Source organism: Solanum tuberosum, unplaced genomic scaffold (genome assembly GCF_000226075.1).
Source record: "Solanum tuberosum cultivar DM 1-3 516 R44 unplaced genomic scaffold, SolTub_3.0 scf00367, whole genome shotgun sequence".
Lineage (NCBI taxonomy): Eukaryota > Viridiplantae > Streptophyta > Magnoliopsida > Solanales > Solanaceae > Solanum > Solanum tuberosum.
In genome coordinates this window covers 513,153-529,195 of record NW_006239293.1, presented here as the reverse complement: position 1 = coordinate 529,195, position 16,043 = coordinate 513,153, and the positions used below count along the sequence as shown (strand labels likewise).

Sequence of the window (16,043 nt, the reverse complement as noted above, 5' to 3'; positions counted from 1 at the left end):
TTTCGTTTTTGTTGTTCTTTTTCCATTGCTCGTTATCTTTCATTCATGATTTATTTTACTGTTTTGGTGCGTTGTTGCATTTTCCTCTCGCGGAAACATGTTCAATGAAACTTGTTTGATGTTCCTGCCAAATTTAAAAGGTAAAGAAAATAAGGAAAATAATTAAAACAAATTAAACTTGTATGCAGAAGAGATAACTTGTGAAAAAACTTTTCAAATTCTACAATTAACTGATAAGGAATAAATCCTTTTTTTTTTTTTAAATAAGGAAAATGTCTTTTATGATAAAGAATTGGTAACTGAAACTTTTATGTTTTTGTTTTAATGAGGAGAGAATTAAAGAGAATTAAATACTATGCTTTAATATTCTGTAAAACTTTATTTTATGTATTTTAAAATGAAGAAAAAAGCTTAAAAAAACCACAAAAAACATAAATAGGAATCCAGCCCTTAAAGGCATGCCACATCAGCAAGTCTAATATTCTTCTTCTTATACACCCTATCAAACAATTTCCAAGCATTTTAAAAAAATGTCAGAAACATTTTTTCAAAAGCTAAAAATAGTTTTTATGAGAAACACTTTTAAAAAAATACATTAGAAGCACTTTATAAAAGATTGATTGTTCAAATCTTGAATGTAAAACATAATTTAAAAGCATTTAGGTATTGTAAGGTTCATTGATCATATATTTTCTTAGTGTACAAATATCTTTGAGTTGATGAATATGACTTAAATGTTGTATGACAAAAGAGATATTTTGTCCTATTATATGTCCACCTCAACACCATATGTGTCGCACCCTTATTTCTAACTGGTTGAAATAGCTTGCAACATAAAATGATTGTGTCAATTATTTTAAAAATGTTTAGAGTCGACACCTAATTTTCAGGGAAAGAATTATGAATTATTTTCTATAAATATAAATGTATATTCAGTTTGATTTGCGAAAATCAATGAAATTTTATGTAAGAATTTTGGTTACTCAAGTGGAAGGTGTTAAGCATCCCTTATAGCCTATTTGAATATAGTCCTTAAATTTAGTTTTAGATAAAAAAACAATTAGAAATATTATTGCTTATTTATTTGCTGAAAAATTTGTGACAACAATGAAAAGTTTTTATTAGTTTTGAGAAAAGAAAATACACAAGGTATATAAGATATACGCCTTCAATATACAAGAATATTTAATAGTAACATATTTATCGTAAAGTAAAAAATGCATATATATATATCTAAAGTATATGAAAGTTTATGATCTTATAAAAATATATTTTGTGATCTTATATTATTTATATATATACACGAGAAATTTGTGAGATCTTATTTATTGTGAAGTAAATTATGTATATGTGTGAAGTATATCTTGAAGTATTACTTGTAAAAATCTTATTTATTGTAAAAATCTAAAATCTTGAAGTATATCTTGCAAAGCATTTGAGCTAAATGAAATACAAGAGCTTTAAATACAAGTGCCACAAAGCTTTGAATATAAGTGGTACAAGAGTGAATGAATACAAGTGATACAAGAGTGAATGAAAACACGTTATACAAGAACAAATTAATACAAGTGATACAAGAGCGAGAGAGGTAGAAATACATAATACAACTTAAATGCACGTATTAATACAACAAATCCAGTCATCTGACACCTCAAAAATATAAAAATAAAGAGAGAGATGTGGAAATATAGAATATACATATAGAGAGAGGGGAATGAGAGAGGGAGGGGGAGAGAGATGATACACTCTAAAAGTACGTATGAATACAACAAATGCAATCACCCGACACATAAAAAATATAGAAATACAGAGAGAGTAGTGAAAATACAGAACACAGAGAGAGAGAGAAAGGGTGAGACGGAGAAGTGATACAATCTAAATGCACATATTAATACAACAAATATAGTAACCTGATACCTAAAAAAAATAGAAATACAGAGAGATATGTGAAATATAGAAAGAAATATAAAAATACATAATTAAAAGAGAGGTAGAGAGAAAGACAGAAGAGAGACAGTGAGGGAGAGAGAGACAAGGAGAGATACGAGAGTTTTTTTTTGTTTAGCATCACAAACCATAGATATGAGTTGGAAATACCCCTTAGTTATAAGTAATTATGCCCAAATTATAGTAATATTTAAAATTTTCTCTAATTTTATGACTCCTCACTGTAAAGACTAATTAGGTTCTTGAAAACGATACTTTATTAATGAAGGCAAAAAGGTATTAAATAGAGTTACGAAGAAACTAATAAGACTCCTAAACTAATTGAACTACATAAATAATATCTGCTGATATAGCTAATGCAGATTCCTAAATAAGCAAGGACTATGAAACACTAATACCGACTTAACTACTACTACTGCCTGAACTGACTTATGATGCTCCAATACGCCCCCTCAAGTTAGGCAATGGGTCACTAAGCCTAACTTGAATAGATTATTCTCAAATGATGTGGCTCCAAGATTATCACGATAGATTGTGGGTAGCTAATGTACTGGAAAACACAACTCATTTAGGAGATTGGTGACCCACAAGGTTTCGGAAAGGGCATTAGCCACCTCCATGTACTCAGACTCGGTGGAGGAGCGTGAGCCAATATTTTATTTCTTTGAGGACCAACTAATCGGATTGTGACCAAGAAACAAGAATTAACCAGATGTAGATACTCTGTCAGAGATGTCTCCACCCTGATCCTCATTAGAGTACATAAGTAGATTAGAGCCATTAATAGGAGTAACACGTAGGCCGAGTTGAAATGTACCACATAGTTATTAGAGAACATGATTCACAGCTTTCCAGTGAAGGTCTAATGATGCTTGCATTAATTTAGACAACTTGTTTACTGCATAGGCTATGACCGGTCTGATGAAAGATAGGTATTAAATCCTACCCAAGACTCGGCGATAACGTGTAGCATCAATCAAGTGAGTTCCATCAGATTAGGTGAGTAACTCAGAGTCACTCATTGGTGTATTGACACTCTTGAAGTCGGTCATTAGCTCATCATTTAAAATCCCATTCACATAGTTTGCTTGGGTGAGAATTAAACCTGAAGAGTTTCGTATCATTTCAACACCAAGAAAGTAATGAAGGTTACCTAAATCATTAATAGAGAACCAAGAAGCAAGGGAACTGATAACCTAATTGACACTTAAAGTGTTGCTTCTAGTGAGAATGATATTGTCGACATAGACAAAGACGAACAATGTGCCACCTAGACCATGTCTAACAAGTAGAGAGACATCTTATTTTGTCTTAACAAAGCCTATGGATGAAAGGTAACCCTTGATAGCATTCTACCAAGCGCGAGGAGTGTGCTTCAAGCCATAGGTTGCCTTGCACTGACGACAGATATGCGTTGGTTTGTCATCACTAGTAAACCCCGAAGGTTGTTGCATGTACACTTCCTCGCCTAGGTTTCCTGGAGGAAGGTATTATTGACATCAAGCTGAAGAAGGTGAAAATTGTGACGAATTTTCACAAAGAGGATGATGCGAACTATGGTGGGATTGATGACTTGGCTGAATGTGGCATACAAATCAATACCCTATCTCTAAGTGAAGCCTTTTGCAACCAGACGAGCTTTGTATCTATCGATGGTCTCATTAACATTTCTCTTGATCATGAAAACCCACTTACATGATACAATATTTTTAGTTGGGTCAGGAGGAATAAGTTTCCAGGTCTGGTTTTTAATTAAAGCATCAGGTTCCTGTTTCATCGCATCACGCCACTCGAGATATTTTTGTGCTTGTTTGACAGGAGTGTGTGTAATGGTGGGGGTTCAATTTGGCTAGGTAATCAAACAATTGTTTGGATTTGGTGATGTTGTTTTGGGATCGAATGACAACACATATAGGAGGAAACAAACAGTTAGGCAGTGAAGGAGCGAGCTCCAAATCGGTAATAGGGCTGGCTGGCCGAGGAACCAGGTGTGTTGACGAGTTGGTGTTCCAATGTTGATAGACAAGAACAGGAGGTGAGTTGCTAGTGTGTTTATAGGAAAAGACGTTTGTGAATTTGTCAGGAGGCGTGGTGGTGGGAGACACTGGGCAATAGGTATAGAAGATGAGTTTCGGGAAGTAGGAATTATAAGAGATGAGGGAGATGAAAATTTACCAGGAGAAAGGGAAGTTGTTAGAGGTGAAGCTGTATCTGCCACGAATGCATTGTCGGATGAGGACTGTGAGTTTAAGTTGCCCCAGGACTTGGCTGGAGAAGGAGAAGACGATGACCTGTAATTGTGTGTGCGCCTATTTCTAATGGATGGGGAAGATTTGCAACTATGAGAATTTTGGGTGTGGGGTCTGAAAATTTGGCATTGTGGTTTTTTCCCATTCCAAGTGAATTGGTTTAATGGTAGTATTGGAGAACAAAGTTTTAAATGAAAAAATATGTTCAACAAATCGCACATCTCAGGATAAATACACCTTTGCAGAAATTAGGTGAAAACATTGGTGACAATGATGAGATAAGGAGACAGAGTCGTCTTAACCCCTAGGCCACTAAAGTCATCGCTTGGGGCCCCATAAATTTTGGGGCTCTCATTTTTTAAAAATAATTATTTATATATGTTATTTTTTATTTTTTTTTATATGTACTGTGAGTGTTATGATTTCTACTAAGGAAATTGCATATGAGATGAAAATAAACTTGAATTTCGTAAGAAACAATTTGATGAAAATATTGATAGCGAAATCACAAAGTCCTGTGAAGAATCTTTTAGAGTTGATTTCTTTATATACGTAGGGTAGATCAAACTATTTTTTCACTTCAAAATAGATTATAACTAATTGAAGCATATGAAAATATTTTTGATTTCTTATTTAGTGGTAAAATATTGAGATCACTAGATGATGAGGTAAAAAATATTGTCTTAACCTTGAACTTTCTTTAACACGTAATAGTTATTCTGATATTGATGGTTTAAATTTATTTTTTGAATCAAAAGTGATAAGAGAAATAAAACAAGTAGAAGATAATGATCTAATGAAAATACTCAATCAAATAAAAAGACTTGATTCTTTTCCAAAAACACATATTGCTTATAGAATGTTAACAGTTCCTGTAACCATTGCTTCAACCGAAATAAGTTTTTTCGAAATTAAAATTGATTAAATCTTCTTTAAGATCAACAATGTCTCAAGAGAGATTGAAAGAATTAGATATATTATCATTTGAAAAGGAATTATTAAAACAAATTGATTATAAAACAATACATAATGATCACTTCGCATCTAAAATAGCTAGAAATGTAGTTTTAAATAAAAGTATATATGAGGAAAAAAAAGATTAGGGCCCCTCTCTTAAGTTTTGCTTTAGGCCCCAAATGTTGTTGAGTCGGCCCTGCAAGGAGAATTTGAGAATGACACACATGGTAGATTTTGGTTCAAGTTTATTCTTGGAGTATGGTTTAAGCGATGGATAACACGAACAACCAAAAATTTGTAGGTAGTTATAATCGGGTGATTTACCAAGTAATCGTTTGAATGGAGATTGATTATCTAGGTGAGAGGTTGGCATACGATTGATGAGGTAGACATTATGATGACATGCGAAAGACCAAAATTGGGGTGGAAGGATGTCACGACCACCGTCGTGATTGACACCCACACTAATCCTCCGGTGGGAGAACCACTACTACAACCCAACTACACAACTTAACGAAAACTAGAACATTTAAAGATACGAAAGCAGGTTTAAATGTCTAAGAAAATATGGAGTTGCCATAAACTCCGAAAGTTTAACAAAACAGCTAATAAAACATTTGCGGAAAACAATCTCTAGAAACTGAAAGCCAATGTACCTAAACTCTAACGATCAACATGTCTAAGGAAAAGGGGTACAACCCCAACTAACATAAGAAATATCTAAATAGTCTAAGTTTTAAGGAAATGGACCAACAATAGAAAGGACTCCATGGCAGTTTGAAAGAACTAGCTCACCCTTGAAATTCGGTCTCGATCATAGATCTTCTAGCTGAGGTCTATCAATAGCCGCCTGAAGATGCCCAGTACTCAATAAAGAACTAGCAAGTCCAGTATCAATACACAACCACAGTGTACTGGTAGGATCACGCGACTATCCCCGTAAGTAAAACATATATAAGCAGTCACAGCATAACAAGCATAACATGTACATAATATATATACACACATCGATTATCATTTAAGGAGCAATGTACAATTCCATATTCTCAATAACAAGTAGATATGACAATTCAATGGTCATCTCATGGAACCCATACCCAAACTGTTAGTGTGTTGGACGTGACACCCGATCCTAATTAGTGTGCCGGAACGTGACACCCGATTCAATATATGTGTCGGAACGTGACACTTGATCCAATGTATGTGTCAAAACGTGACACCCGATCCAATCAACAAAACCACAATCACACTCATAATGTACATACTCATAATCATACAATCAAGTGTTAAATCATGGCCTATATTTGTTCATTCATACTTATTTCATCAGGCTTAATCAACAGTGCTTCATTCACATACATACATGCAATGAAGAAATTACCAACATACATAATAAAAACAAGAAATCAAACCATCACCTACCTCGAAACTAAGGTTGAATCCCCCTACGACACTTGAATCTTCCCTTGGATTCTTTTCTCTTGTTCGTGGTTTAAAAACATAAATTAATGCAAGGATCAATAAATGAGGCCTAATTACCTAGATTAAAATTGAAATTATCAACCCTAGGCCAAATCCAAGATCCCAATACCCAACTTAGGGCTTTTTCCACCATTAACTTCAGGCCAAAACCCTCCCCCAACAATAATTACCCATGAATCTAAGTTCTACGGATCGAAAAACAGATTAGGGGAGTAAAATCCTTACCGTTAACACCAAAAATAGTGGAAAACTATCAAGAACTTATCATGGGTCATCTCCTAACTTTTAAGAACGAAGTTTGCATAAAATAAACGTTTTGGGGTTTAATCCCGACTTAATTTACGACTGGGCCGCTACGGCGGTCCCAATCCCGCCACAACGGCTTGCGTGGAGATAGAACGTCGGAATTAGAGTTTCAAACCCCCATTTCACAACACACCTTCAACCTTTGACGTCCAAAAACTACCAGTTTACGCTAAGATCAGTTTCGGGAGTTCTATTCACCCGAATTTGATTTCGTAAAAGCCGTACGGGTTCCCTAACGTCTTGGCTATCCACTCATGTAACCAAAATCATTATTGAATCTCTCACTCATTACCAGATTTCCCTATACCTCGCATGACTCAGATTTCATCCAAATCTGGACTAGGCTAGGAATTTTCAAGTCATTACTCAAAAGTTTTCTGGCCCCAATTTTTCCCCCAATGGATTTTCCCTAACTACGGAAACAGGTTGTTATAAATGAATTCCTCATGTAAGAGTGTTCTTGTAGTTTCAACGATATGACGATGTTGTCGTTCTGTAAGTGCAACTCGTAGAGACGTATAGGGTGGGGTGGAGGGGTGTTCAATGTCATGAAGTGAAAGAAAGGAGTCAAGACTTTTATACTCTCCTCCGTCATTAGTATACAATGATAAAAATTTTGTGTCAAAATGTTTTTTCATCAAAGGATGAAATTTTTTAAAGATGTCTTTAACTTCACTTGTTTTGGTTAATGTGTAGAGTCAAGTGTATTCTGTATATTGGTCAACAAAGATACATTAATACAACTTCTTTCAAGAGATAAAATCGGTGATGGCCCTCATAAATCACTCAAAATAATTTGAAGTGGTATAGAGCTACTCAGTGATAATTGAGTAAAATGATGTCGATGGGCTTTATCATATAAGCAAGAATTGCAATGAAAGAGTTTGTCTCGCTGATGAAACGGTAGCGAGAATTTATTTAAAATAAACCTAAGAACTCTAGAGTGAGGGTGACCAAGACGTTGATGCCAAGTAGTGAGAAGAATGAATAGTGCAGTCATGCGAGCTTGAGGAAGTGAGGCAGACCACTCATACAGTCCATTGTTGATCTGGCCGTGCACCAGCGGTTTTCGCATTTTCAAATCCTTCACAACAAAGTAAATGGGAAAAAATTTAATAGACTTTAGATTGTCTTGACAAAATTTAGAAACAGAGAGAAGTTTCCGTTTAATGGAAGGGGCACACAAAGTGTGGGTTAACTTAAAACATTATTTGATGCATTCAATTGAGTAGAACCAATGTAAGAGATGGGAATTTGTTACCATCACCCATGGATACATCCTCTTTACCGTGACACAATAGTAGATTGTGTGACTCTGTTGTGATGTGATGTGTGGATCCTATATCAACTATCCAGGGGTTGGTTGCGGTAGTAACCCACTTGCATAGTTGGCTTTGGCTTCAAAGTGATTGTGAGACTTCGAGCGGCAGACATTAGCGGTGTGGCCAATCCTGTTACATAGTTGATATCGAGTAACACCGTTTGGATTTGAGTTGGACTGCCATTATGGTGGAGTATTTGGACGTTAGTTCTGGTGCCATTGTTGAGAATTGTTGGTCTGCTTGAGACTGTTGTGATTATTGGTGTTGGATTTGGTGGGAGTAGCGACTGCAGTAGTGATAGGACTAGATAGTTTCTTAGCATTCTCATGGCAAAGGAAAAGTTCATAGTCTAGTAGTCTTTCAAACAATTTCTCATAGGAGGTAGCCGTATCACGTGCACGAATGGCAGCAAAGATCTCACGAAACTCAGGACCTAGACCACTGAGTATTTTGACGATGAGTTCGGGATTGGACACAAGAGCACCAACAGTGGCTAACTCATCCGAAAGAAACCGAATAGTGTGAAGATAATCAGTAATGGAGCGAGATTCTTTAGTGACACGGACAAGCTGATCACGCAAACTAAAGAACCGAGTTTGAGATTTGTTCGCATAAGTGGTATGTAAAGCATCCCAAGCTAATTTAGCCAAGTCAGCGGCAACAACAGTAGAAGCAATGATGGGTTCGACAGAAGCCATGAGGGCATTCTGGATGAGTTTGTCCTGACGGAACCAAGTTAAGAAGGTAGGATTAGGAGATGTGTTCATACCGAGGGTAATCGTGTTATTGAGGGTTGGAGTGGTGCATGGATAATTGGGCTTTTCAGGTGGCGAAGTTGTGACCACCGCTTAGTTTGAGGGGTAATTGAGACGCAAGATTGAACTGAATGATAATGTTGGTACCCATCGTGTTATCAACATTGACAACTCTAGGATTGTTGCCATTGTTGTTGCCATTGTGATGGGTCATGGTTGTTGATCTGTGTGAGGAGAAGGTAGGAAATTTTTTTGGATAGTTCTCGTTAGAGCCAGAGGCGTATCCAGGATTTTGAGATGATGGGTGCACTGTTATAAAAAGGTTGATCTATGATATAAATTTGTTCCGTTCGACATTTAGAATTTTACTATTGAAAATCGTTAAAATTTTGAAATTATAGGTCTAAAATTAATTCTTACATATATATATATATATATACACCAATTACCACTTAGAGAAGTGTTATCTAATCTTAGAAAGAAAAATAAAACAAGATAAATATAAAATTCAAATTTCTAACCTCGCGGAGAGAGGTGCACCCAGTCATAATCGCACTATGTGATACTTCAAGTGTGGGTTCACACATCTATATTTCAATATTTTAAAATAAATATAACACTAATATATATGATCTCGGGAGGGGACCATGGGTTCACGTGAACCCCGTGACCCCCCCTTAGATACGCCTCTGGTTAGAGCCTGAAGAGCTTTGATACCATGTAAAGACTGAATAGGTTCCGGAACATGATACTTTATCAATGAAGACAAAAAGGTATTAAAGAGAGTTACAAAGAAACTAATAAAACTCCTAAACTAACTGAACTACATAAAAAATATCTGTTGATATAGCTAATGCAGATTCTTATATGAGCAAGGACTATGAAACACTAATACCGACTTAACTACTAACTACTTCTGATGCTCCAATAATCACTGAGTATTTGTTTTTCATTAATCTAAGTTTTCTTATTTAGTGAAAAGGACCACATTATAATCATTATAGAAACTATAGGGAGAAAAACAGCATATGAAAAAGAAAAGAAAATATCTAAAAATAATCATTGACTCTGCTTTCATATATATATACGGTTATACCAATAGGATATTCAAGATTCATCATTTAATGCTCATTTAATGTACTAAACATTTTATATTGAATCTCCACTTACTGCTTGTGATGTGAAAACATTTTAGTGTACCATAAGGTCAATACCTATGTTATTCAACAATATATCTTATAATATAGTTGTATATAATATTATATTCATCATCCAAAACATACGTATTATATAATATATAATCATTGCTTATTTGTTGTTGACAAAGTTAAAAAGATACAAACTTTAAAGTCTTTTCAACAAGAAATTGAATCTATGAATTTCTCAAATACCTATTGTAGAGAGCCCTTTAGTTCTTTTCTTGAAATGCTCAATTCAGATTCATGTCTCAATCATATTTTTCTGTTATCTGTGGACTTCCTACTATTGTTCATCTTGTTAGTTGTCCTAGTTTGTAAGATTTCATTGAAAAAGTTACTATCTTATGGAATTCCTAAGTTGTCAATTTCTTCAAACATTTTTAATGGATGTTTGAGCAAAGGATACATAGCTTTAGGAGTATGGAAGCTTAAAGAGCAACACCAAGAATATGAATTTGTTGTGCTTCTTGTCCATGGCATTACATGGTTATTTGTAAGTTCATTCATTAGCCTATGCAAGCAACAAACTTTCCTTATAGTGAAGATTTATTCAATCATTGCATTCTTGTTAGCAATGTTTCTTTGCATAACATCTATGTGGAAATTTGACAATGTAATAGATAGTACTAAAGTGATATTAAATGCACTATCTTTTGTTGGAGCAATACTTTTGCTCTACATTGGATTTATTAAGGAAAGTGAATATGATGAGACATTTTACAAGCCTTTACAAGAATTTGAAGATGGAATTATTACTCCATTTGCAAATGCTGGATTTCTTGGAAAATTGTCATTTAGGTGGTTGAATCCATTAATGAAGAAAGGTAAAAGTAAGATTCTAGAGGACGAAGACGTTCCTCATCTAAGATCAGCCGATGGAGCAGGAACATGTTTTGACTTGTTCAATAGGAAAATGGATATGCTAAAAAGAAAAGACCCTTTAGGAAAACCTTCTATATTAATGTCAATACTCCTCTGCCACAAAAAATCCATTCTGATATCGGGGGTGTTTGCTCTAATTAAGATCTTAACGCTGACAACAGGACCGTTGTTTCTCCATACCTTCATCGAGGTTGCTCAAGGAAGAGAATCCTTTAAGTATGAGGGATATGCTCTAACAGCCGGCTTTTTCCTTGCGAAATGCTTGGAATCTCTAGCAGAGAGGCAATGGCACTTCAGAACTAGACTGATTGGACTGCAAGTAAGATCTTCACTGACTGCAGCTATCTTTCACAAACAACTTCATGTCTTAAATGCTGCCAAGAAAACTCATTCCCCTGGCCAGATAATGAACTATGTCACTGTAGATGCTCATAAAATAGGTGAATTCCCCTTTTGGTTTCATCAGATATGGACGACAATTCTTCAGCTCATCCTAGTGTTATGTGTAATGTACTATTCTATAGGGGTAGCTGCATCAGCAGCATTAGTGATTGTAATATTAACTGTACTAGCAAATTCCCCATTATCTAAGTTGCAGCTTAAGTATCAGACTAACCTCATGATAGCACAAGATAAAAGGCTAAAGGCCATCACGGAAGCACTTGCGCATATGAAGGTTCTCAAGTTATATTCTTGGGAAAAACATTTCATGGACGCGATAAACAAGTTGAGATCAGAAGAAACCAAGTGGCTATCATCTGTACAAACACAAAAAGGATGCTACCTCCTCCTGTTCTGGTCATCTCCTATCCTGGTCTCATCTGCAACTTTTGTAGCTTGCTACTTGTTTGGAGTTCCTCTTCATGTCAGCAATGTTTTCACATTTCTAGCCTCTATAAATCTTGTTCAACAGCCTATTAGAAATCTCCCTGATGTTGTCGGGGCGTTTATTGAAGCAAAGGTTTCGCTGTCGAGGATTGTGAAATTTCTTGAGGAACCTGACATGCATACAAGGGATATGAAGAAGCAAAGGCAAGATGATGTGAACATTTGTATAAACTGCACTGATGTTTCTTGGGAGATGAATTCTGTAAATCCTACATTAAAGGACATAACTCTCGATATTAAACATGGTGAAAAAGTGGCTGTATGTGGTGAAGTTGGCTCAGGGAAATCTACCCTCTTGTCTCTGATTCTTGGAGAAGTTCCATACATCAATGGCACAGTAAGTCTTTATTGATATTGGTAGAGGATACTTACTGTTTCGGCGTAATCAGAAGATGTTACTGTTTCTTCTTTTTGTTTTTTGCAGGTTGATGTTTATGGAAAGATAGCTTATGTTTCTCAGACAGCATGGATTCAGACAGGGACCATACAAGAAAACATCCTATTTGGATCTAATATGGAACCACAAAGGTATCGGCAAGCTATAGAAAGGAGTTCACTGGTGAAAGACTTGGAGATGCTTCCATTTGGTGATCTTACTGAGATAGGAGAAAGAGGTAACAATTTGAGTGGAGGGCAAAAACAAGGGGTTCAACTAGCTCGTGCCCTCTATCAGGATGCAGATATTTACCTCTTGGATGACCCATTTAGTGCTGTAGACGCACATACCTCGACTAATCTATTTAATGTACTTTATATAAAGTCTTATCCATTTTTATTCTTTGAAAACCATATCTAGTATTAAAAATTATTCTCAACTTCCCGCGATTTGATTTGGCAGGATTATGTCTTGGGAGCTCTATCAGGAAAAACTGTGCTGCTGGTAACACACCAAGTTGAATTTCTTCCAGCATTTGATTCTATTTTGGTTAGTAACCTCCATGAAGAACTCTGTTAATTCTAGTTGTATGAGAAAAGTTTAGTGTGATGTATGAAGATGTATTATAATATAATTTATCCCCATTTTAACAGCTAACATCTAGTGGGAAGATCATGGAATCCGGTACATTTGATGAGTTGCTGACAAAGAGTGAAGAATTTCAGGACCTTGTTAATGCACAAAAAACTACTTCTGATCCAAAATGTCAAGAAGTTTATGCTACTAAAAGGCTTAAGGAAGCTGAGATAGAGTTTGATAATAATGTTTCCTCCGAGGAACGTGATGATGTAGTTTCTTTAAAAGGAGATCAATTAATCAAAGCAGAAGAACGAGAAGTAGGAGACGCTGGATTGAAGCCATATATACAATATCTAAAACACAACAATGGATTCTTGTATTTCTCCTTGGCAGTCATTGTTCACTCAATGTTTGTAGTTGGGCAGTATATACAGAGCTACAAGTTGGCTATTGGCCTTCAAGATTCCAGTGTTAGCAGATTAAAGCTAATCAGGGTCTACACAGTCACTGGTTTTAGTTTAATACTCTTTCTGATTTTAAGATCCATATTAGCGGTAAAGTTGGGGCTTGGTACATCAAAATCAGTTTACTCTACACTGTCAGGCTCTCTTTTCTCTGCACCAATGTCCTTTTTTGACTCGACGCCTTTTGGAAGAATGCTTAGTCGGGTAAGAACTGAACTGTTGGATCAATCATCCTATGTCTGATCTTAGTTTTACTTGGTTGATCTATTTGTTTTATGCAGGTATCTTCAGATTTGAGCATTGTTGACATTGAGTTGCCTTTCTTACTGAACTACACTGTTGGATCAATCATTATTCTATACTCTACCTATGTCATCCTATGTTTTTTCGCTCCAGAGGTCCTGCTGGTCATCGTGCTTATGATTTACGTAACTATATTAGTTCAGGTAATAGACATTGTAATTAACTTTTAAGTTCTTATAACACCTTATAGCTTTCAAATGTTAGGAGTTACTTCAAATGTGTAATTTTATCATGCAGAGATACTACAATGCTTCTGCTAAAGAACTGATGAGATTAAATGGAACGACCAAGTCTTTAGTCGCCAACCATTTAGCTGAAAGCATTTCTGGGATAATGACTATTCGAGCTTTTGCACAGGAAGGACGTTTCTTTTTCAAGAACTTGGAGTTTATTGATAAAAATGCTAGGCCAATTTTCCATACATTTTCAGCAACTGAATGGTTAATTCTACGTTTGGAGATAATATGCACGATTATCATGTCCTCATGGATGCTTGGCATGACATCTCTTCATAGCGGGAGCTCTGGTTTGTTCCATTTATGCTTTGTTACATTATCTAAGAGGCCTACTTGCGCGTATCAAAAAATCACAGATTGAACCTTGTTGCTGAACAGGACTTACTGGAATGGCATTCTCCTACGGCCTATCACTAAATGCAATTCTTGTTTGGTGTGTTCAATGTCAATGCACAATAGCAAATTCTATAATCTCTATAGAAAGGCTAGAACAATACATGAGAATACCTAGTGAAGAATCTGAACTAGTGCAAACAAACCACCCTCTACCTGGTTGGCCTAAGCGTGGCAAAGTGGAAATTTGCGACCTAAAGGTATGATCTTATCAGTAGCAAGAACCGTCAATCTATTCAAAACAATGCTAATCTTTTGGAAGTTTGTTTTAAAACAGGTGAGGTACAGGCAAAATGCTCCATTAGTTCTTCAAGGTATTAGTTGTACATTTGAAGGGGGACAAAAGATTGGAGTTGTAGGCAGAACAGGCAGTGGGAAAACAACTCTTATCAGTGCATTGTTTAGACTAGTTGAGCCTACAGATGGAAAGATCATCATCGATGAATGTGACATTTCAACGATTAGGCTTCATGACCTTAGGTCGCGTATTGGAATTATTCCACAAGATCCTACACTCTTTACAGGTTCTGTAAGATACAATTTAGACCCCTTATCAGAATATAGTGATGACCAGATATGGAAAGTAAGTTTTATATACATAGATATGTTGTCTCATTTCTAATGATTCTAAGTTGCTAACAGAATTTTGTTGTTTTAAGGTTCTTGATAAGTGTCAGCTTAGAGAGGCTGTCCAAGAAAAAGAAGGGGGCCTAGATTCCTCAGGTAAACATAAGTTGTATTTGAATTATTTTATTAAGCGTGGCCAAAAGTTCAAGATCACCCTTTACGACTCCTGTTTCTACAATACTTTCAAAATGTTGATCACCTAACTTAAGATGAGAAAATTTCAGTTCTACAAGATGGATCAAACTGGAGCATGGGACAAAGACAATTGTTCTGTCTGGGACGCGCATTGTTGAAGAGGAGTCGAATTCTAGTGTTAGATGAAGCCACTGCATCCATTGACAATGCCACAGATGCAATTCTGCAGAAAACAATCAGGCTAGAATTTGCAGACTGCACAGTCATAACAGTAGCTCACAGAATTCCAACAGTTATGGATTACACTAAAGTTTTGGCAATAAGTGATGGTGAGTTACTTATATTTACTCCAATAATAATGTTACACTTCCTTTGTCACAATTTTGTCACACTCCAAAATAATAATTTGGGACAGAGGAAGTATCTTCTATTTCCGAATTCACGGTCGATATTTAAAAGTTTGAATCTCAAAATTCCAATTGTGCCACAATGAAATTTTTGCCAATATTAGGTCACAAATTCCAAGACATCTGGTTAAAGATGAAAGGATCTTAACTATCTCGCCAAAAAGATATTAACTATCTCGCCATAACCTCAATTGATACAAAGAAAGTTTCTATTTCATAATATGTTGAAACTTACAATTTGCACATTTTTTTATTTTCCAGGGAAATTAGTTGAGTTTGATGAGCCAAAGAAGTTGATAAACAAAGAGGGTTCATTATTTGGAATGCTTGTTAAAGAGTATTGGGCTCGTACAGAAAGCTGAAAGAACTAGAATTTTTTTTATATTAAGGCATAATTATTGTATTTGAATTAATTCTAAAGTTGCATTATATGTTTCACATTTGTGAGTAGGCTATCAGATGCCAACTTGAATTGTTGGTTACAAGGTTACTAGTATGTCATTGGAAAATTAGATAAATTATTTATTTGTCTAAAA

General features: G+C 35.5%; 1 protein-coding gene across 1 annotated transcript; it reads left to right on the top strand.

Moving 5' to 3' along the window:
- Positions 1 to 10,791: 10,791 nt before the first annotated feature.
- LOC102605587 (ABC transporter C family member 10-like) lies at positions 10,792 to 16,043 on the top strand. Its single transcript, XM_006361702.2, has 11 exons — positions 10,792 to 12,324; positions 12,412 to 12,732; positions 12,826 to 12,912; positions 13,017 to 13,610; positions 13,688 to 13,852; positions 13,947 to 14,235; positions 14,324 to 14,538; positions 14,616 to 14,921; positions 14,998 to 15,061; positions 15,190 to 15,429; positions 15,769 to 16,043. Exons 1-11 carry the CDS (start codon positions 10,792 to 10,794, stop codon positions 15,867 to 15,869), a joined length of 3,915 nt encoding a protein of 1,304 aa, XP_006361764.1. The 3' UTR covers positions 15,870 to 16,043.

Coding starts and splice junctions, on each gene's coding strand:
- LOC102605587 (XM_006361702.2), top strand. CDS start 10,792: ATGTTTCTTTGCATAACATCTATGTGGAAATTTGACAATGTAATAGAT. Junction 12,733..12,825: donor CCTCGACTAATCTATTTAAT/GTACTTTATATA, acceptor TTGATTTGGCAG/GATTATGTCTTGGGAGCTCT. Junction 13,611..13,687: donor TTGGAAGAATGCTTAGTCGG/GTAAGAACTGAA, acceptor TGTTTTATGCAG/GTATCTTCAGATTTGAGCAT.